This window comes from Mobula hypostoma, chromosome 14 (assembly GCF_963921235.1).
Source record: "Mobula hypostoma chromosome 14, sMobHyp1.1, whole genome shotgun sequence".
In the NCBI taxonomy this organism is placed as follows: Eukaryota; Metazoa; Chordata; class Chondrichthyes; order Myliobatiformes; family Myliobatidae; genus Mobula; species Mobula hypostoma.
This window is the reverse complement of record NC_086110.1, coordinates 75719230-75742081: the sequence shown is the minus strand read 5'-3', so window position 1 is coordinate 75742081 and position 22852 is coordinate 75719230. Positions and strand designations below refer to the sequence as shown.

The following is a 22852-nucleotide window of genomic DNA, read 5'->3' as shown; positions in this document are numbered from 1 at the left end:
TGGGATCTGACCAAGGAATTACTGTATATAGCTGTAACATTACCTCATGGCTCTTGAACTCAATCCCACAGTTGATGAGGGCCAACATATGCTTTCTTGATAACTCCAGGTATTTATTAGGTTGACTTTGCTGACACTGTTGATTTCAAAGGTTGTCTCGACATGCCAGATAACGCCACATATTTATTTTGAGATACAGACAGTGAAAGGCCATTCAGCTCAACAAGCCCACTTACACCCAATGAAACTACTAATCCATTCACTTTTGCAATGTTGGGTAAAGTGGTGAGAATTAAACCCCAATTGGAAATCGCCGGCGCTGTAATGTTACGCTAAACATTACATTTCCATGCTGTACGAACATTCAAAGGATATTGAATGGATAGGTCATAGAATTATAGACTGAGTACAAGAGTTGGGATGTAATAGAAACATAGAAAATAGGTGCAGGAGTAGGCCATTCGGCCCTTCGAGCCTGCACCGCCATTTATTATGATCATGGCTGATCATCCAACTCAGAACCCAGCCTTCCCTCCATACCCCCTGACCCCTGTAGCCATAAGGGCCATATCTAACTCCCTCTTAAACATAGCCAATGAACTGGCCTCAACAGTTTGCTGTGGCAGAGAATTCCACAGATTCACCACCCTCTGTGTGAAGAAGTTTTTCCTAATCTCGGTCCTAAAAGGCTTCCCCTCTATCCTCAAACTGTGACCCCTCGTTCTGGACCTCCCCAACATCGGGAACAATCTTCCCGCATCTAGCCTGTCCAATCCCTTTAGGATCTTATACGTTTCAATCAGATCCCCCCCAATCTTCTAAATTCCAACGAGTACAAGCCCAGTTCATCCAGTCTTTCTTCATATGAAAGACCTGCCATCCCAGGAATCAATCTGGTGAACCTTCTTTGTACTCCCTCTACGGCAAAGATATCTTTCCTCAGATTAGGGGACCAAAACTGCACACAATACTCCAGGTGTGGTCTCACCAAGGCCTTGTACAACTGCAGTAGTACCTCCCTGCTCCTGTACCCGAATCCTCTCGCTATAAATGCCAGCATACCGTTCGCCTTTTTCACCGCCTGCTGTACCTGCATGCCCACTTTCAATGACTGGTGTATAATGACACCCAGGTCCCGTTGCACCTCCCCTTTTCCTAATCGGCCACCATTCAGATAATAATCTGTTTTCCTATTTTTGCCACCAAAGTGGATAACTTCACATTTATCCACATTAAATTGCATCTGCCATGAGTTTGCCCACTCACCCAACCTATTCAAGTCACCCTGCATCCTCTTAGCATCCTCCTCACTGCTAACACTGCCACCCAGCTTCGTGTCATCCGCAAACTTGGAGATGCTGCATTTAATTCCCTCATCCAAGTCATTAATATATATTGTAAACAACTGGGGTCCCAGCACTGAGCCTTGCGGTACCCCACTAGTCACCGCCTGCCATTCTGAAAAGGTCCCGTTTATTCCCACTCTTTGCTTCCTGTCTGCTAACCAATTCTCCACCCACACCAATACCTTACCCCCAATACCGTGTGCTTTAAGTTTGCACACTAATCTCCTGTGTGGGACCTTGTCAAAAGCCTTTTGAAAATCCAAATATACCACATCCACTGGTTCTCCCCTATCCACTCTACTAGTTACATCCTCAAAAAATTCTATGAGATTCGTCAGACATGATTTTCCTTTCACAAATCCATGCTGACTTTGTCCGATCATTTCACTGCTTTCCAAATGTGCTGTTATCACATCCTTGATAACTGACTCCAGCAGTTTCCCCACCACCGACGTTAGGCTAACCGGCCTATAATTCCCCGGTTTCTCTCTCCCTCCTTTTTTAAAAAGTGGGGTTACATTAGCCACCCTCCAATCCTCAGGAACTAGTCCAGAATCTAACGAGTTTTGAAAAATTATCACTAATGCATCCACTATTTCTTGGGCTACTTCCTTAAGCACTCTGGGATGCAGACCATCTGGCCCTGGGGATTTATCTGCCTTCAATCTCTTCAATTTACCTAACACCACTTCCCTACTAACATGTATTTCACTCAGTTCCTCCATCTCACTGTACCCTCTGTCCCTTACTATTTCTGGAAGATTATTTATGTCCTCCTTAGTGAAGACAGAACCAAAGTAATTATTCAATTGGTCTGCCATGTCCTTGCTCCCCATAATCAATTCACCTGTTTCTGTCTGCAGGGGACCTACATTTGTCTTTATCAGTCTTTTCCTTTTTACATATCTATAAAAGCTTTTACAGTCCGTTTTTATGTTCTCTGCCAGTTTTCTCTCATAATCTTTTTTCCCCTTCCTAATTAAGCCCTTTGCCCTCCTCTGCTGAACTCTGAATTTCTCCCAGTCCTCAGGTGAGCCACTTTCTCTGGCTAATTTGTATGCTACTTCTTTGGAATTGATACTATCCCTAATTTCTCTTGTCAGCCACGGGTGCACTATCTTCCTTGATTTATTCTTTTGCCAAACTGGGATGAACAATTGTTGTAGTTCATCCATGCAACCTTTAAATGCTAGCCATTGCATATCCACCGTCAATCCTTTAAGTGTCATTTGCCAGTCTATCTTAGCTAATTCACGTCTCATACCTTCAAAGTTACCCCTCTAAGTTCAGAACCTTTGTTTCTGAATTAACTATGTCACTCTCCATCTTAATGAAGAATTCCACCATATTATGGTCACTCTTACCCAAGGGGCCTCTCACGACAAGATCGCTAATTAACCCTTCCTCATTGCTCAAAATGTTGAAGTTGTGCAAGACATTAGTGAGGCCATATTTGGAGTATTGTATGCATTTCAGGTCACCTACCTACAGGAAAGATGTAAATAAGATCGAAAGAGTGCAGAGAAAATTTACGAGGATGTTGCCAGGACTTGAGGACCTGAGTTATAGAGAAAGATTGAATAAGTCAGGAGTTTATTCCCTGGAGCTCCGGAGGAGAATGAGGGGAGATTTGATAGGGGTACACAAAATGATGAGGGGATAAGTAGGATAAATGTAAGCAGGCTTTTTCCAGAGGTCATAGGTTAAGGGTGAAAGGTGAAATGAGGGGAGGAGAAGATGGCGACGTGCGCGGCCGCTCCGAAATGATATCGTATTTGTTAAGTAGGTACTGTGCACAATCCTGATTTGATGGAGACAGACCTGAGAAGCACGGAGGAACATCTGGAGAAACTTCTGAAATGCCTGCTTCACTGACGCTGTTACTGTGCGATTGAGAATCTCCGGAGAAGGCCCCAAATCCTTGTCTTTGCCTATTGCCTGTTGCCGGGGCCGGGGTCAAAGCGCTCAGCAGAGATGGTGCTTGGTGTCAGAGAGTTGGTCGGAGGCTCGGAGTTTTCGAATGGACTTGAGTCGGCTGTGGTCGGGTGCTTCCAGGGTGCTGCATCGGCAAGTTTGCGGCACTGGAGGTTCATGGCAGGGAGAGTTTCTCCTTTCAACCGTCTACGTGAGACTGCTGAGAGACTTTGAGACTTTTTTTTACCGTGCCCATGGTCTGTTCTTTATCAAATTACGGTATTGCTTTGCACTGTTGTAACTATATGTTATAATTATGTGGTTTTTGTCAGTTTTTTTTAGTCTTGGTTTGTCTTGTGTTTCTGTGATATCACACTGGAGGAACTTTGTATCATTTCTTAACGCATGCATTACTAAATGACAATAAAAGAGTACTGCGTGTCCTCATAATCTAAAAAAAATGTTAAGGGGAACATGAGGAAACTACTTCACTCAGGGGGTGGTGAGAGTGTGGAATGAGCTGTCAGCACAATGGTGAACGCCCGGTATATTTGAACATTTAAGAGAAGTTTGGATAGGTACATGGATGGGGGGGATATGGAGGGCTGTGGTCCAGGTGCAGTCTATTGGACTAGTCAGATAAATAGTTTGGCATAGACTGGATGGGCCAAAAGGCCAGTTTCAGTGCTATAGCATTCTATGATACTGACTCTATGATGTTGTGCTGATCTATATAAACCTACTGCACAATGAATCTAACCCTTCCCTCCTATGCAGCCCATGCCCTGCTTTTTCATACGTCCCCCCAAGAGTCTCTTGTACAACTCCACTGTATCAGCTTCTGCCACCAGGTTTACAGCCCGGCTTCCCTAGCCGTTGTTCAGACTCCTTGCTGAATGGTATTGGTACACGGCACGAACAAGGTTGTGAAGCCCTGGTTTAGAGGGATATGGGCCAAATGCAGGGAATGGGACCGGCTCGGGCTGACGTGGGCAAGTTGAGCTGAAGAGCTGCTTTCCATGCAGAGTGACTGTGGGCAGTCAGGGTCGGTCAGAAAATGACCAAGGCAAGGCAACTTCTGATTTTTATTTAGAACGAGTTGACAGTGGGTTAACTGAAGAAGGCGGCATCTGGATCCCCCTGCACCACAGCATATTCCTCCATTGGCCTCTGGTTACCCGGAGACCAGCAACTTCTCTCACAGGTGAACACCAACACCGTCCCAAATTCCACGCTCACCTCTGCAAGAGAACAATTGTTGTTTGATTATTAATCAGAGATAGGCTTTTATGGGGGGGAGGGTTGGTCAGTTGCCATGGAGATCATCCTGGCAACCGAACCAGCAACAAGGCAGGTAGAAAAATTCTGGATTTACTTTGGGGATGAAGCTGGGCAGTAGGAGTGGGGGTGCATCTATTTAATAGCAATGGTAACACAAACTTTGTGCCATCATTGGAAACAGACAGATAAAACAGTACTTGGGTAGGAAATGATTTAACAAAAAGAAATTTAAATCGGTCCGAGCAATAGGAGGCAAACCAGGAGGAGGTTCAAAGTTTGGGACCTCCCACGGGGATAAAGAGCAGCACGGTCATATCTACAACCCCTGGTTTATTGAACAGGATAGGGATGAAATGGGAAGCTTACAACAGAGGAAGAGCAGAGTTCATCAGAGAACAGCAACTGTAGGAGTCCAATTAACAGATAGCAAAGAGGGGCCGTGAAAAACTCTGGCAATGTAGAAAATCCAAACCTGTGTGATGTACATAAATAACGGGCACAGGGAAAGGAGTGGGACTGATCGGGGATGGGAATGATGTACCCGTACATGGAGACACATGGGTGTGGGTGAGGGTGAGGGTCTTGATGAAGTCACTCAGGTCACAAGGAGGGGTGTATGAGGCAAGCTGGTGGTTGATAGTCCATGTGTGTGGCTGTGAGGGTGGGGATGATGGAGTCACTCACTAGGTGGCTAACTTCCATTATTTAGAGATACAACGTGGCAGTGGGCTGTCCCGGCCCAACCAGCCCACACTGCTCAGTTACACCCATGTAAATAATTATGCTAATAACCCCTACGTCTTTGGACTGTGTGAGGAAATCTGTGTGCTCACGGGGAGAATGTACAAACTCCTTACACACAGCAGTGATAATTGTAGCTGGGTCAGTGGCACTGTTATGGTATTACACCGGCTACTGGATGAATCAAAGGTGAACTGAAAGTTGGGTCTGACTAACACAAAGTTCAGAAACACAGTGAGAGGAATCAATCACAGCGACCGTCATCCACTGGGTTCACAGCTCTCGAGCTGCGACACGTTGCAGATCCATCAAACCACACTTGGAGAATTTTATGTTCAATTCTGGTTGCCTCATTATAGAAAGGATATGGAAGCTTTAGAAAGAGTGCAGAGGAGATTTACCAGGATGTTACCATGTCTTGTGAGCATAGGTTGAGTGAGCTAAAACGTTTTGGAGAGAAGGAGGTGACGATAGAGATGTGCAGAATAATAGGAGGTGTAGATAGAGTGGGCAGACAGAGACTTTTTCCCAAGTGCAACTGGCTAGTAAAAGCAGGCATTGTTTTAGGGTGATTGGGGGATGTCAGAGGTAAGTTTGTTTTTACACAGAGTGGTGGGTTTGTGGAACATGTTGTCAGGGTGGTGCTAGAAGCAGAGACTCTTCAAAAGGATCAGGAATGAAAGAAAAATGGAGAGCTACATGGGACAGGTGGATGAGATTCATGTTGGAGTAGGTTAATAGCATTCAAGACTGTTTAGTGCCATTCCCAGTACACAAATGTAAAGGAGAATTAAATAATTGCTACCCCGGATCCAATACTGCACGAAAAAACACAATCAGATAAAGAACATAAAAATGAGAATAATAAAATACAATAAATACATATGATAGCTTATATAGAATATAGACTGATTGTATGTCCATAAAGTGACGCTTGGCACAGGAGTGTCTGTACATAAGGTGACTGGCGGGAAATGATAAAGTAGTGGTGGTTGGGGGTGTGGAGAGGTGGGTCAGTGGGTGGAGGTGTTGATCAGCCTTACTGCTTGGGGAAAGTAACTGTTTTTGAGTTTAGTGGTCCTGGTGTGGATGCTCCCTCCCTGATGGGAGTGGGACAAACAGTCCTTGAGCAGGGTGGGTGGGATCCTTCATGATGTTACTGACCCTACTCTTGTACCTCTGTCCTTGATGGTAGGTAGGCTGCTGCCAGTGATGTGTTGGACAGTTTTGACCACCCATTGTAGAGCTTGACCGCTGCAGACACGACATTGTGGGCTGAAGGGCCTGTGCCAGTCTATATTCTATACCCCCCCCCCCCACCAATATCACATTTCATTCTCAGCTGTGAGGGAGCTCAGTGACTGAAGCCCCAGTGCAGGACAATGTCAGTCCCAATACCCACCCTCCCCATCTCAGGCCTCCTACAGTAAGACTGGCACTCCTTGATCTGTACACGTCATCATTGCATCGTAGGCTGGTAAAAGTTTGGCACATTTCATACACAGAGGCCCATGCTGGCTCCCAGTACAGGGAACAGTCCCCTTTCCCCCTCATCCCTAGTCTGCTGTACCTCTACAACATGCTCTCTCTCCCAGGCCATCACACAAGTCAACACAACAGTTCAGCACATCTTTGTATGTGGCAGCAGGCACACCACTTCCAACAGGCGGGCTAGACCAGCTGAGGGTAGCCGGCGGGCTTCAAACCCCAGTGAGATAAGGACATGCCTGTACTCACACGTGAAATCAGCTCTGGCAGACTGGGTGGATGAGATCTACTGTGAGATCCAACGGCAGGAAGGTGGCTCTGCAATGCTCCATGGAGAGCGAAGAGCTTGACAAGGTACATCAGTCACAGTCATCCACGACAACCAAAAAAGGTCCCAGTTGTGACCAGCACTCATGCCACTGGGCCCAGACTTTTGAGGTCGAGGGAGAGGAACTGCCCCAGTACAATGGTTTTTCCACTTTAAAAACTCTCCTGCACAGGTTTCCTGTCATCGTCAGATACAATGGATGACTGACAACACAGCACAGGATCAGACCCTTCATGTCTATACCAACCACAGTGCACATGGTCTCTATCCCTCCATTCCCTGCCTGTTCAGAGGCATGCTGTGGTGATAGGGGATTCTCTAGTTAGGGAGGTTCTGTGTGTGAGAACACAATTCCCAGTTGGCATATGGCCACCCGGGTGCTAGGGTACAGCATATCTCAGTGGAGTCCTCAGCATTCTTACATGGGAGGGTGAACAGTCAGAATGACATGGGTAAGATAAGTCTGAAGATTCTGCAAAGTGAGTTCAAGGAGTTTGGTGCTAAGTTAAAGGGCAGGACCTCCAGGATTATGACCTCAGGATTGCTACCCGTGCTACATGCTAGTGAGACCAGAACTATAAGGTTTAATACATGGTTAAGGAGTTGGTGTAGGAGGGAGGTCATAAGATTTTTGGATCATTGGGCTCTCTTCTAGGGAAGGTGGGACTGTACGGAAGGGATTGTTTGCACCGGAACTGCAGGGGGACTAATATCCTAGTAGGAAGGTTTGTAACGCTGCACAGTGGGATTTAAACTGGAGTTGCAGGAGATGGGAACCAGAGCGCCAGAACAGTTAGTAGAGAGGGTGTGGAGGCAGATGTTGCTAAGACTTCAAAATTAGGAATCAAAATGTTGAGCACGGTGTGACTAGTGTCCTGAGCTGTCTATATTTCAATGCAAGAAGTATCATAGGAAAGGCGGATAACAGTGCTGAAGATGAGGTAGCTGGTTTACAAACAGAGGTAATGTGTAGTGAGGAGAGGCTGTAGATAGGGCAAAATTGTAGACAACAGGGATGAGTTGCAATGTAAAAGGTGGACAATATTGAAAAGGGTGAATGCAGGACTTAAGGTGTTGTATTTGAATGTGCTCAATATACAGAATAATGTAGATGAACTTGCAGCACAGTTGCAGACTGGCAGGTATGATATTGTAGGCATCACCAAATCATGGCTGAAAGATTATAGCTGGGAGCTTTATGTCCAAGAATACACATTGTATCGAAAAGATAAGCAGGAAGGCAGAGGGGATGGTGTTGCTTTGTTGATAAAAAATGGAATCAAATCATTGGAGAGAGGTGACTGGGGTCAGAAGGTGTTGAATCATTGTAAATAGAACTAAGTAACTGCAAGAGTAAAAAGACCCTAATGGGAGTTGTATACAGACCCCCCACCCCAAACAGTAGTAAGGATGTGGTCTACAAATTACAACGGGAGATAGAAAATGCATGCCGAAAGGGCAATGTTACAATAGTCACGGGGGATTTCAATATGCAGGTAGACCGGAAAAATCAGGCTGATGCTGGATTACAGGAGAGCGGATTTCTAGATTGCCTATGAGGTGGCTTTTTAGGATTGGGAAATTTTTTTAAAAATCAACAGAAGGAAACTAAAAAAAAGTAATTAAAAAGGTAAAGATGAATATGAAATTACGCTAGCCAATAATATTAAAGAGGATATCAAAAGTTTCTTCAGAAACACAAAGTGTAAAAGAGAGGCGGGAATGGACATCAGACCACTGGAAATTGATGCTGGAGAGATAGTAATGGGGAACAATGAAATAGTGGACAAACTGAACAAGTATTTTGCATCAGTCTTCACTATGGAAGACACTAGTGGTATGTTGTAAGTTCCAGGTGCCGGGGGCATGAAGTGCGTGAAGTTACCATAACTAGAGAGATGGTTCTTGGGAAACTGAAAGGTCTGAAGGGAGATAAGTCACCATCAGCAGATGGTGTACACTCCAGAGTTTTCAACGAGGGGGCTGAAGGGATTGTGGAGGCACTAGTAATGATCTTTCAAAAATCACTAGATTCTGGAATGGTTCTAGAGGATTGGAAAATTGCAAATGTCACTCCACACCTCAAGAAGGGAGCGAGGCAGAAGAAAGGAAATTATAGACTAGTTAGTCTGACTTCTGATTGGGAAGATGTTGGAGTCAATTGTTAAGGATGTGATTTTGGGGTATTTTGCCATACGTGATAAAATAATCCGTAGTCAGCATGGTTTCCTCAAAGGAAAATCTTGCCCGGCAAATCTGTTGTAATTCTTTGAAGAAATAACAAGCAGGATAGACAAAGGAGAATTGGTTGATGTTGTGTATTTGGATTTTCGGAAGGCCTTTGACAAGGTGCAACACAGGAATCTGCTTAACAAGCTACGAGCCCATGGTATTACAAGAACGATTCTAGCATGGATAAAACATTGGCTGACTGGTAGAAGGCAAAGAGTGGGAATAAAAGGAGCCTTTTGTGGTTGGCTACCAGTGACTAGTGGTGTTCCTTGGGTGTTCCTTGATTCCTTTTATATTATATGTCAATGATTTGGATGATGGAATTGATGGCTTTGTCGCAAAGTTTGCAGACAATACAAAGATAGGTGGAGGTGCACCTAGTTTTGAGGAAGTAGAGAGGCTACAGAAGGACAGAGAGATTAAGAGAATGGGTAAAGAAGTGGCAGATGGAATACAGTGTCGGGAAGTGTATGGTCATGCAATTTGGTAGATGAAATGAGAGGGTTGACTATTTGCTAAATGGAAAGAAAGTACAAAAAAGATGCATAAAGGGAGTTGGGAGTCCTTGTGCAGGATTCCCTAAGGATTAATTTGCAGGTTAAGTCTGTGGTGAGGAAGGCAAACATGAAGTTAACATTCATTTGAAGAGGACTACGCAGGTTGTCAGTGTTGTTAAGAAGTGTATGGTGTGTTGGCCTTCATCAACCATGGGATTGAGTTCAAGAGCCGTGAGGTAATTATACAGTTATAGAAGACCTTGGTTAGACCCCACTTGGAATAATCTGTTCAGTCTGGTCACCACACTACAGGAAGGATGTGGAAACCATAGAAAGGGGGCACAGGAGATTTACAAGGATGTTGCCTGTATTGGGGAGCATGCCTTATGAAAACAGATTGAGTGAACTTAGCCTTTTCTCCTTGGTGCAACGGAGGATGAGAGGTGACTTGATAGAGGTGTATAAGATGACAAGAAGCATTGATGCCCCTTCATTCTTCTAAACTCTAGTGAGTACAGGCCCAGCACCACACATTAACCCTATCATTCTCAAAAACCTCCTCTAGACCCTCTCCAAGCCACAAGGATTCTGTAGCTTGAGTCATAGTCATTTCCATTTCAGATTTAAGACTGGAGTTTCAGGTTCAACTAGATCACATTTTTGTACTGAACTATCACATTATGATCACTCTTCCCCAAATGCCCATTAACTATTATGGTTGCGATCTCTACCTTTGTCGTCTGTGCTCCTCAATAGACTGACCAGGGCCGGCATCAGCTGGAACTCAAAGACTCTGCGGCCACCACAGTTCTCACAGGCGGGAATGTCCCAGTCCTTTCCAACTGGGAGAGGGGATATCAGTAACGGCTGGCCACTCCAGGAATACCTGTAGGGACGGATTCAACACAGCAATTATACAGTTCGATGAACAACACAACTCAAAACCACAACATGCATTTATATAGCACCTGTATAGTGGCCTGAACTGTTTCACAGTGTCTCATCAAACACATTAGCAGAATAGGCCATTCGGCGTCTTGTATGAAGACTACACCTGACCTTTTAGCTCAGCACCACTTCCCCGCACACACCCCTTACACCCAGCTCCTCAACCCACAGAATAACACCAAGGGACAAGGACAGAGTCAGGGGCAGACCAAGATGTGGAAGCTTTAGAGAGGGTGCAGAGATTTACCAGGATGCTGCCTGGATTAGATTTTCCTATTGACTCCCAAGATCAATCTAACCCTTCCCTTCCACATAACCCTCTATTTTTCTGTTATCCATATGCCTATCTAAGAGTTTCTTAAATGTCCCTAATGTATTTGCCTCCACTATTACCCCGGGCAGGGTGTTCCATTCACCCTCATTCTGTGTAAAACATATCCCCTGATGTCATAGTCACAGTCATACTTTATTAATCCTGGGGGAAATTGGTTTTCGTCACAGTTGTATCCCCCTCCTTTCCTCCAATCACATTAAAACTAAGCCCTCGTCTATTAGCTGTATCCATCTTGGGAAAAAGTCTCTGACTGTCCACTCTGTCACCTTGTGCATCTCTGTCAAGTCACCTATCACCCTCCTTTGCTCCAAAGGTTAAAACCCTAACTCATGCAACCCATCCTCATAAGACATAACTCTCTAATCCAAGCAGCATCCTGGTGAATCTCCTCTGCACCCCCTCTAAAGCTTCCACATCTTTCCTATAATGACGGGACCAGAACTGAACACAACACTCCAAGGGTGGTCTAGCCAGGGTTTTATAGATCTGCAACATTACCTTGCAGCTGTTGAACTCAATCCCGACTAACGAAGGCCACACAACACTCCTTCTTCACCATCCCATCAACATGCTCTGCAGCCTTGAGGGATCCCTCTGTCCCTCCACACTGCTGAGAATCCTGCCATTAACCCTGTACTCTGCCTTCATGCTCAAACTTCTAAAGTCTTCACTTCACACTTTTCTGGATTGAACTCGACCTGCCTCTTCTCAACCCAGTTCCGTACCCTATAATGTCCAGGTAACTTATGACAATCTATAACACCACCAAACTTTGTGTCATCTACAGCTTACTAACCCCACCCCCTTGCCCTTCCTCACCCAGTCATTTATAAAAATCACAAAGAGCAGGGGTCCTAGAACAACTGCCTACCCTGTATGTGTCCCTAATAATTTCAGATACCTCTCATCAGCACCCCTTAGGCTCCTCCATTCCAGGGGAAAAAATCCCATACTCTCCTTGTCACTGGAATTTCCCATTCTGGGAATGCAGATTGGGCTACTGGTAACTGACCACACAGTCCCAACTGGGAATACAGATTGTCAGTTACCAGTAGCCCCACGCAGACCCAACTGGGAACGCAGATTGTCAGTTACCAGTAGCCCCACGCAGACCCAACTGGGAACGCAGATTGTCAGTTACCAGTAGCCCCACGCAGACCCAACTGGGAACGCAGATTGTCAGTTACCAGTAGCCCCGCGCAGACCCAACTGGGAATGTAGATTGTCAGTTACCAGTAGCCCCACACAGTCCCAACTGGGAATGCAGATTGTCAGTTACCAGTAGCCCCACACAGTCCCAACTGTGAACGCAGATTGTCAGTTACCAGTAGCCCCACACAGTCCCAACTGGGAACGCAGATTGTCAGTTACCAGTAGCCCCACACAGTCCCAACTGGGAATGCAGATTGTCAGTTACCAGTAGCCCCATACAGTCCCAGTCCCCAGCTCAGCCAACACCAATCCGTCAGACATTTCATCGCATCGACGTGCAATCAACCTGATTTCATAGTGAGTGGAGTCTTGCTGTGCCTCAGTCTGAGGAACCAGCAGCCAGCCTTGGATCAGGATAGGGGGGTGGGGGAGGTCAGCATACCGTAAAATCTGCTCAGGACAGCTGGCAATTTGCTTCATGAATTTGACAAACGCCATGTCTCCGTGTCGGACTTCTCCCTTCTCGTAGGCCTCTGCGACAGCACCATCTCCTCCGCTGGGGAGAGTCAAACCGTCACTTGGGCTACAGAGTCCAGTCTCATTAATGTTGCCTCCCCCAGCAACCCCTCCCCCCCCACAGTGTGACCCCCTCCCACCATGATACCATCTCTCTCCCACCCACCCCTGCAGTGCGACCTTCTTTCCCGCCTCAGCATCATCCCTCCCCACGCAGTGATCCCCTCCCATCACAGCACCATCCCTCCCCTCCCAACGTGGCACTGTCCTTCCCCCCTCCCACCATGGCACACCGAGACCGCCAGTAGTTCGTGGATGAGGCTGAGGCCTCGCTCAGTTGGAGTCAAACAAGGATGTTGTATCCCAGCTGTCAGACCCAAGCCATTGCTCAGGGCAGTCCGATGTGGAGAGCGAGCTGTTGCCCATGTATCAGGCTCGCCCTCTGCACACAGCTGATACAGCCAAAGGAACGGCAGAGACCGATACAGCTTGACACCAGTGACGTCACAGGGGTTGTCAGTCAGCATTGAACTCACCATAGGACTGCCTCAGGGATTCCAGCTCCGGATTTTCCCTCAGGGTTTACTCCCAAAATCTTCCCATGACTGGGTGAGGCCAGAAGACAGCGGAGGTTTGAGATCAGGGTTTTCTTTCTCCAAGCTGAGCTGCCAACCACGGCTAACGAGCCCATCTGCCTGAAGCGACTGGTCTTAAGGCGCCAGTAACCTGCCTTTGCCCCTTTTGTCAGTAGAAATGGTTCCCATGGGGTTAGTAGCCAAACCACACGTGAAGGTCAGGAGCTGGACTTGGTTGTCAGAGGCCATTTGAGATGCACGCCATTGGGAGCGTTTAGTAGGCAGTGGGAGCTTATCCCCACTACCATCCCCGGCTATAACAACCTTAAGGAACCAGCGGCTGTGTTCCTGTAGATTTCAGCATCTGCTGTCTCTTGTGTCACCTGTACTTCTCACACTAACTGACCCCAAGACCAGTTCCCCCCACTTCCCTTCCCCAATCCCCTGGGAGAGATCCTCACCCAGCAGGAGGGGTCTGCCCTGGAATCACTCCCTCCCTCCCCTGGTACTCGTGGAGCAGTTCCTCTTCATGGGTGAGAGGAGGCTGCTCGACCAGGTTCTCCTCCACCACTGCGATGTAGAATGGCTGGAATCTGGGCACCAGTGCAGCAGGGAGCACCGTGCCCTCCTCGTCCCCGTCCCGCAGACTCAGCCTCTGCAGCCGACCCGTCTGCTCATCTGCGTCTGTGTCTGTCTCTGCATCTGGCTCAAGGGATGGGGTCCCAGACGTCCCAGGACATAGGGAGCCCGCTGCAGCCAAGTCTTCGGTACCCCAGTCATCTGCACCCTCACACCAGTCTGTCGGGACAGCAGCCGGCTTCGTCTGTGGGGGAACAGGCAGCAACGTTATCCTATCTGGAACGTTCTTCAGCTGGGGGGAGAGGGTGGGGGGAAAGGGGCATAATTCCAACACACTCATCTATGCGTGGGAGGAGTGGCACGGATAAAGGAGGGAGTGGGGGAGAGAGGGGAATGGAGAAAGAGAGGCTGCTATGGTGACTGTGGGAATAGAGAGGGGGAGGGATGGGAGAGGAAGAGAATGAGCAGCAGGAGAGAGAGGGGGGGTGTAGACATGTAAAGGGAGGAGGAAGGGGTAGAGGGAGAGCAAGAAGAGAGGGAAAATGGAGAGAGAGATGGGTTGCTAAGATGACCATAGGAATAGAGAGGGGTCAGGAGGAGGCAAGAGGAAGAGGGAGAGGGGAGAGAGAGGGGGAAGGAAATAAGGATCAGACAGAGGGCTGGGAAGAGAGAGAGAGGGGTTCTCACCTCCGCTGCTCTCTGGCGACACACGGTCTCCTCACACTGGGAGCGCAGAACCTTCCAGCTGTAGGGCAGAGAGGGCGAGTCAGTGGAATGTACACTGCCCCCTCCCACCCTGTCCCAACAGCCCCATCCCTTCCTCCCTCCTGATCCTGGTCAGCGGATGGTGCAGGCAAAGGCAGAGCGGGGGTTCCTGACACACATTCATCCATTCCTCCCCCCGACCCGCTCCCACACCCCTCACAGAGCATTGGAACTGAGGGAATTTCGAGGGTCAGAGGGAGGAGAGAGAGCGGTTGTCGCCATGGGCACGTGGGCTGTTACAGCAGAGTGGGCAGTGGCATGGCAGCACAGGCTGAAAGATGAGATTTATGGAAAAGAGATGGATAGAGAGGCAGAGAGAGATAACATATGGGGCAAGGAGAGAGGGGCGATAATGTATATCTACACACGTACATCGAGAGTAAGCAACAGCAGAATTCTGAATAAAACGGTAGATTTGCGGGGGCAGTGTAGTAAGGTGTAAGGTCATAATGAGGTTATGAGGTCAAGGGTGCGACTTGTCCGAAGGCAGATTTAAGACAGCACTGTGCAGGAAGACAGTAAAGTGCCTGGACCACTGTTGCCAGCACAGGGTGATCGTTCTAGCGGGTGTCAGTGCTGAGGAGATGACAACCCACCTCTCACTCCTCCCCCAGCAGCCAGGCTGGAGGCAAGCCCACACGTTGAGAGTCCGATGGTAGGATGACCCCTCCAAGGGGCAGTACACCTGTACCAGGTGAGCCAGGAAGTCAGTGCAGACACGGCAGTGAGGACATTCCAGGGTTACGCCAGGGACCCCGTCCTGCGGAAGGAACAAGACACCGTGTCATGGTCCTGAACCAGCACAGGCCATTCAGCCCATCAATGCCACTATAGACTCAGTCATCACCATTACAGCCACAATTCACCCCACCATCGAGGACAATGTTACAGTCGGTGTCTCACAAAAATGCCATCCATCATTAAAGGGGCTCCAGAGAAAACGGCTTAAGTTTATAGAACCATAGAAACTACAGCACAGAAACAGGCCTTTTGGCCCTTCTTGGCTGTGCTGAACCATTTTCTGCCTAGTCCCACTGACCTGCACACGGACCATATCCCTCCATACACCTCCCATCCATGTATCTGTCCAATTTATTCTTAAATGTTAAAAAAGAACCCACATTTACCACCTCGTCTGGCAGCTCATTCCACACTCCCACCACTCTCTATGTGAAGAAGCCCCCCCTAATGTTCCCTTTAAACTTTTCCCCCCTCACCCTTAACCCATGTCCTCTGGTTTTTTTCTCCCCTTGCCTCAGTGGAAAAAGCCTGCTTGCATTCACTCTATCTATACTCATCATAATTTTATATACCTCAATCAAATCTCCCCTCATTCTTCTACACTCCAGGGAATAAAGTCCTAACCTATTCAACCTTTCTCTGTAACTGAGTTTCTCAAGTCCCGGCAACATCCTTGTAAACCTTCTCTGCACTCTTTCAACCTTATTTATATCCTTCCTGTAATTTGGTGACCAAAACTGAACACAATACTCCAGATTCGGCCTCACCAATGCCTTATACAACCTCATCATAACATTCCAGCTCTTATACTCGATACTTTGATTAATAAAGGCCAATGTACCAAAAGCTCTCTTTACGACCCTATCTACCTGTGACGACACTTTTAGGGAATTTTGTATCTGTATTCCCAGATCCCTCTGTTCTACTGCACTCCTCAGTGCCTTACCATTAACCCTGTATGTTCTACCTTGGTTTGTCCTTCCAACGTGCAATACCTCACACTTGTCTCTATTAAACTCCATCTGCCATTTTTCAGCCCATTTTTCCAGCTGGTCCAAGTCCCTCTGCAGGCTCTGAAAACCTTCCTCACTGTCTACTACACCTCCAATCTTTGTATCATCAGCAAATTTGCTGATCCAATTTACCACATTATCATCCAGATCATTGATGTAGATGACAAATAACAATGGACCCAGCACTGATCCCTGTGGCACACCACTAGTCACAGGCCTCCACTCAGAGAAGCAATTCTCTACTACCACTGTTTGGCTTCTTTCATTGAGCCAACGTCTAATCCAATTTACCACCTCTCCATGTATACCCAGCGACTGAATTTTCCTAACTAACCTCCCATGCGGGACCTTGTCAAAGGCCTTACTGAAGTCCATGTAGACAATATCCACTGCCTTCCCTTCATCTACTTTCCTGGTAACCTCCTCGAAAAACTCCAATAGATTGGTCAAATATGACCTACCACGCACAAAGCCATGTTGACTCTCCCTAATAAGTCCCTGTCTATCCAAATGCTTGTAGATTCTGTCTCTTAGTACTCCCTCCAATAACTTACCTACTACCGACGTTAAACTCACCGGCCTATAATTTCACGGATTACTTTTTGATCCTTTTTTAAACAACGGAACAACATGAGCCACTCTCCAATCCTCCGGCACCTCACCTGTAGACAGCGACATTTTAAATATTTCTGCCAGGGCCCCCGCAATTTCAACACTAGTCTCCTTCAGGGTCCGAGGGGACACCCTGTCAGGTCCCAGGGATTTATCCACTTTAAGTTTCCTTAGTAAATACAGACGCAAAAAACCTATTTAAGATCTCCCCCATATCCTTTGGTTCCGCACATAGCTGACCACTCTGATCTTCAAGACGACCAATTTTATCCCTTACAATCCTTTTGCTCTTAATATACCTGTAAAAGCTCATTGGATTATCCTTCACTTTGACTGCCAAGGCAACCTCATGTCCTCTTTTAGCCCTCCTGATTTCTTTCTTAAGTATTTTCTTGCACTTCCTATATTCCTCAAGCACCTTATTTACTCCCTGCTTCCTATACATGTCATACAACTCCCTCTTCTTCTTTATCAGAGTTGCAATATCCCTTGAGAACCAAGGTTCCTTATTCCTATTCACTTTGCCTTTAATCCTGACAGGAACATACAAATTCTGCACTCTCAAAATTTCTCCTTTGAAGGCTTCCCACCTACCGATCACATCCTTGCCAGAGAACAACCTGTCCCAATCCACGCTTTTTAGATCCTTTCTCATTTCTTCAAATTTGGCCTTCTTCCAGTTCAGAACCTCAACCCTAGGACCAGATCTATCCTTGTCCATGATCAAATTGAAACTAATGGTCTTATGATCACTGGAACCAAAGTGCTCCCCTACACAGACTTCTGTCACTTGCCCTAATTCGTTTCCTAACAGGAGATCCAATATTGCATCCCCTCTAGTTGGTCCCTCTATATATTGATTTAGAAAACTTTCCTGAACACATTTTACAAACTCTAAATCATCTAGACCCCTAACAGTATGGGAATCCCAATCAATATATGGAAAATTAAAATCCCCTACCACCACAACTTTATGTTTCCTGCAGTTGCCTGCTATCTCTCTGCAGATTTGCTCTTCCAAGTCTCATTGACTATTGGGTGGTCTGTAATACAATCCCACTAATGTGGCCATACCTTTCCTGTTTCTCAGCTCCACCCCTAAGGACTCAGTAGACAAGCCCTCTAATCCGTCCTGCCTGAGTACTGCTGTAATATTTTCCCTAACAAGCAATGCTACTCCCCCACCTTTCATTCCTCTGCCTCGATCACATCTGAAACATCGGAACGCTGGAATATTAAGCTGCCAGTCCTGCCCCTCCTATAGCCAAGTTTCACTAATTGCTATAACAACCTCTTGTTTTGGCATATGCTCTCTAATCCAGGCAGCATCCTGGTAAATCTCTTCTGCACCTCTCTAAAGCCTCAACGTCCTTCCTATAGTGGGGAGACCAGAATTGTACACAGCGCTCCAAGTACGGCCTAACTGGAATTTTAACAACATCCTGACAATGTATTTATTTATTTATTAAGATACAGCACAGAACAGACCATTCTGGCCCTGTGAGCCATGCTGCCTAGCAACCCCCGACTTAACCCAGCCTAATCACGGGACAATTTACAACGACCAATGACTGGTACGGCTTTGGATTGTGGGAGGAAACCAGAGCACCTGGAGGTAACCCACGCAGTCACGGGGAGAACGTACAAACTTCTTATGTTGGGAATGCGTGGGAATTGAACCTGTTCACTGGTACTGTAAAACGTTGTGCTAGCCACTACATTGCTTTACTGTGACCTCAGTTCCTAAACTAATAAAGGCCAGACATGCGTGCCGAAACACCCCATCAACCATGGGAGCTATGAACTTGGACCCCAAGGTCCCTCTGCTCATCAACAATGTAGTCTTGCCATTGTCAGTGTAGTCTCCCTCTACGTTTGATCTTCCAAAGCTCAACACTTCACACTCGCCTGCATGAAACTCCATCTGCCATTTCTCCACCCATATCTGCCACTGGTCATTTATATACATCACAAACAGTGGAGGTCCCTGTGGAACGTCACTAATCAAAGATTCAAAGTACCGCTGGGTTCAGTGCTGGGACTGCAGCTGTTTACAATATATATTAATGATTTAGATGAGGGAATTAATAGTAACATTAGCAAATTTGCCGATGACACAAAGCTCGGAGGCAGTGTGAAATGTGAGGAGGATGTTATGAGAATGCAGGGTGACTTGGACAGGCTGGGCGAGTGGGCAGATGCATGGCAGATGCAGTTTAATGTAGATAAATGTGAGGTTATCCACTTTGGTGGAAAGAACGGGAAGGCAGATTATTATCTAAATGGAGTCAAGTTAGGAAAAGGGGAAGCACAACGAGATCTAGGTGTTCTTGTGCATCAGTCACGGAAAGCAAGCATGCAAGTACAGCAGGCAGTGAAAAAAGCTAATGGCATACTGGCCTTCATAACAAGGGGAATTGAGTATAAGAGCAAAGAGGTCTTTTTGCAGCTGTACAGGGGCCTGGTGAGACCACACCTGGAGTACTGTGTGCAGTTTTGGTCTCCAAATTTGAGGAAGGATATTCTTGCTATTGAGGGAGTGCAGCGTAGGTTCACAAGGTTAATTCCCGGGATGGCGGGACTGTCATATGTCGAAAGATTGGAGTGACTGGGCTTGTATACTCTGGAATTTAGAAGGTTGAGAGGGGATCTTATTGAAACATATAAGATTATTAAGGGATTGGACACGCTGCAGGCAGGAAGCATGTTCCCGCTGATGGGTGAGTCCAGAACCAGAGGCCACAGTTTAAGAATTAGGGGTAGGCCATTTAGAACGGAGTTGAGGAAAAACTTCTTCACCCAGAGAGTGGTGGATATATGGAATGCTCTGCCCCAGAAGGCAGTGGAGGCCAAGTCTCTGGATGCTTTCAAGAAAGAGATGGATAGAGCTCATAAAGATAGCAGAATCAAAGGTTATGGGGATAAGGCAGGAACTGGATACTGATAGTGGATGATCAGTCATGATCACAGTGAATGGTGGTGCTGGCTCAAGGGGCCGAATGGCCTACTCCTGCACCTATTTGTCTATTGTCAAAGTACATCGATTATCATTATACACAGCATACAACCCTCAGGTTTGTCTTTCCACAGACAGCCATGAAACAGAGCAACAGCATGGAACCCATTCAAAGAAAACATCAAACACCCAATGGGCAAAAGAAACACAAATGGTGAAAAACGAGCAAATAACAAGTAGCATATTAAACATCAAATCGCAGAGACCTTGAAACAGTTTAGTTCACAGACCTCTGGTCCAGCTAAAATATACCCACTGCTCACTACCCGGTCTCCTTTAGACAAGCCAAAAAGCCAATTCACCATGGAGGCCATGCATCTAACTCAACTGGATTAACCTCCCATGAGGGACTTCCTCATGGCAGCTTCCTAAAGTTCACGTAGACAATATCCACAGATCTAACCCTCATCAATCACTCTCATCGCTTTGTCAAAGAAGTCACGTTAGTAAGACAAGACTTGTCCCGGACAAAGCCATGCTGGCTGTCCTTAATGAGGCCAAGCACGTCCACCCTTTCCATACAGATCATACCCTCCAGTCCGGGTAGCATCTCGTTTATTGTCATGTGCATACGTACCCAGGGTATAAATGTCGTGACAAATAACAATCAAATACCTCTTCAAAAGGCAGCAGCCATCTTTCCCCAGGATATGCCCTCTTCTCGTTGTTACCATCAACCTCAGCGTTTCAGGGACAGCTTTCGTTCCGCCATCAGGTTTCTGAATGGACAACGAACCCATGAACACTAACTACCCCACTGCAGTAGTTTGCTCTTCTTTTGGCACTCGCTGCCTATTTATTTTTATTATTTCGTATTGTAACTCATTGTAATTCAATTTTATGTTGGTACTGCTGCCGCAAAACAACATCTTTCACGACACGTCAGTGATGTATGATAAACCTGATTCTGAAATGCTGCCAACTCTACCTCGTTAGTTGTGCTTTATTCTCGTAACTTTTAGTAATGTTACTGCTGATACAGCACATAACCGACCAACGAGTGGTTCTGCTGCGGCAAATTTGCACATGTAACAACAATAATCCAATTTAACAAGCATGCTTCTATTTAAAAAGTAATCTACTCTTTCAATATTAGACAGAATGCGAGCTTCACAATAGATATTAGAATAAACCAATTTATCGTTTCAAACATGCCGAAATACAAAAGTAATCTACTCTATTTCCAGTATTAAAAGGGGATTTGTGGATTTAATTTTAAGGGATGGTAAAAGTTCCGAGCCAGCCAGGAGTCGAACCTGGAATCTTCTGATCCGTAGTCAGACGCGTTATCCATTGCGCCACTGGCCCGACTGGGGAGGGTGTGCCGCCGCCACCCTTAGGAGCCGACTTCGTGCTCGAGCCACGCCCCCGCCTGCGCCTGCGCCGGCGCCGGAACATGCGCAGTGTGGCGCAGACCCCACGGCGAGGAGGAGCCGCGCTGCTGCCGCCTCTCTCTTTGCCCGGCCCTTCCCTTCCCCGGTCCCCGCCCGCCCGGCCGCCGGCCCAGACTCTCACCGCTCGCCCTCCTGCCTTGCTGGTGTCCCAGGAGCAGCGGCTGCCCTCCTCCACCGCCGCGTCTCGGATGCCCAGCAGGACGGGCCGTGGCGCCGCGCTCATGCTGGTTGGGGGACAGCGAAAAGGGCGGTACAGGTTCGAATCCCGCCTCCTCCGCTTCCGCTGCCCCTTTTATCATCTCATTTACCCTGCGCTGCCGTTACAATCATTACTTTTGCACAACGTTTCATTTAAAATAAACAAGGATTTATTTTTGGTCTTCTGCGCTACTTTCACAGCCCGCGTGGGTGTGGATTGAAGTGACTTCACCCTGGGATTTTGCAGTCACTGGCTAACGGGACATAGCTTGATTGACACGTCGTCTACCCAGGGCGGCCTCGTCCTTTCCCCCGGTGAAATCAGAGGCCGTTCGCTCCTACACTGGCTGATGGCGTTCAATCCAAGTATTGCAGGCTGCGCCCTTTCAATTCCTAGGGGGTGTCCGGCGGCTCAACTACGCTAGAAGTTTGAGGGGACTTGGAATATCACCAAAGACTGTACAGATGGACTGTGCAGAGTTTCTGATGGTTGCATCACCGTCTGGTACTGAGGCATCAATGCACAGGATTGAAGAAGTTACAGACGTGTAAACTCAGTCTGCTCCATCATGGGTACTAGCCTCCCACAATCGTGAACATCTTCAAAAGGCGGTATCCATCATTAAGGACTCTCTCCATCCGGGACAAACCCCTCTTCTAATTATTACCTTCTGAAGGTGCACGCTCAACAATTTAGGAACAGCTTCTTCCCCTCTACCATCAGATTACTGAATGGTCCATGAACCCGTGATCAATTGTGCGCTATTTTGTTCCCTTTTTGTAGTACTTATTTATAGTTTTATATATGTCATTGTAACTCAGTATTTGTTTACATCTTGCATCACACACACACACTAACTTGTAATTTATAGTATTTTTTATGTATTGCACTTTACTGCTGCTGCAAGACAAATTTAATGACATACGAGGGGTGATTGATAAGTTCGTGGCCTAAGGTAGGAGGAGATGAGTTATTAACTTCAAACGTTCTACATAATCACTCAAAGAGTTGAACTGCATGTGCATGTAACGAGAGCTGTATAACTCATCTCCGTCTGCCTTAGGTCACGAACTATCAATCACCCCTGTTGTGGACACTTTCTGGAGGTCCAAGATCCGTATGCTCCATGACCGCTGGACTAAATGTGTAAATGTAGGAGGGGACTATGTTGAAAAATAAAT

General features: G+C 46.8%; 1 protein-coding gene and 1 non-coding gene across 2 annotated transcripts; both read right to left on the bottom strand.

Annotated features, from left to right (window-relative positions):
* Positions 1–4307: 4307 nt before the first annotated feature.
* pdcd2l (programmed cell death 2-like) lies at positions 4308–21771 on the bottom strand. Its single transcript, XM_063067528.1, is given in 8 exon segments — positions 4308–4501; positions 10559–10713; positions 12704–12817; positions 13814–14175; positions 14619–14676; positions 15293–15456; positions 21594–21704; positions 21706–21771. Coding segments are annotated over 8 exon segments (1161 nt in total). The 3' UTR covers positions 4308–4370.
* trnar-acg (transfer RNA arginine (anticodon ACG)) lies at positions 21314–21386 on the bottom strand. Its single transcript has one exon. It is a non-coding gene; the product is annotated as a tRNA-Arg (tRNA).
* Positions 21772–22852: the final 1081 nt, after the last annotated feature.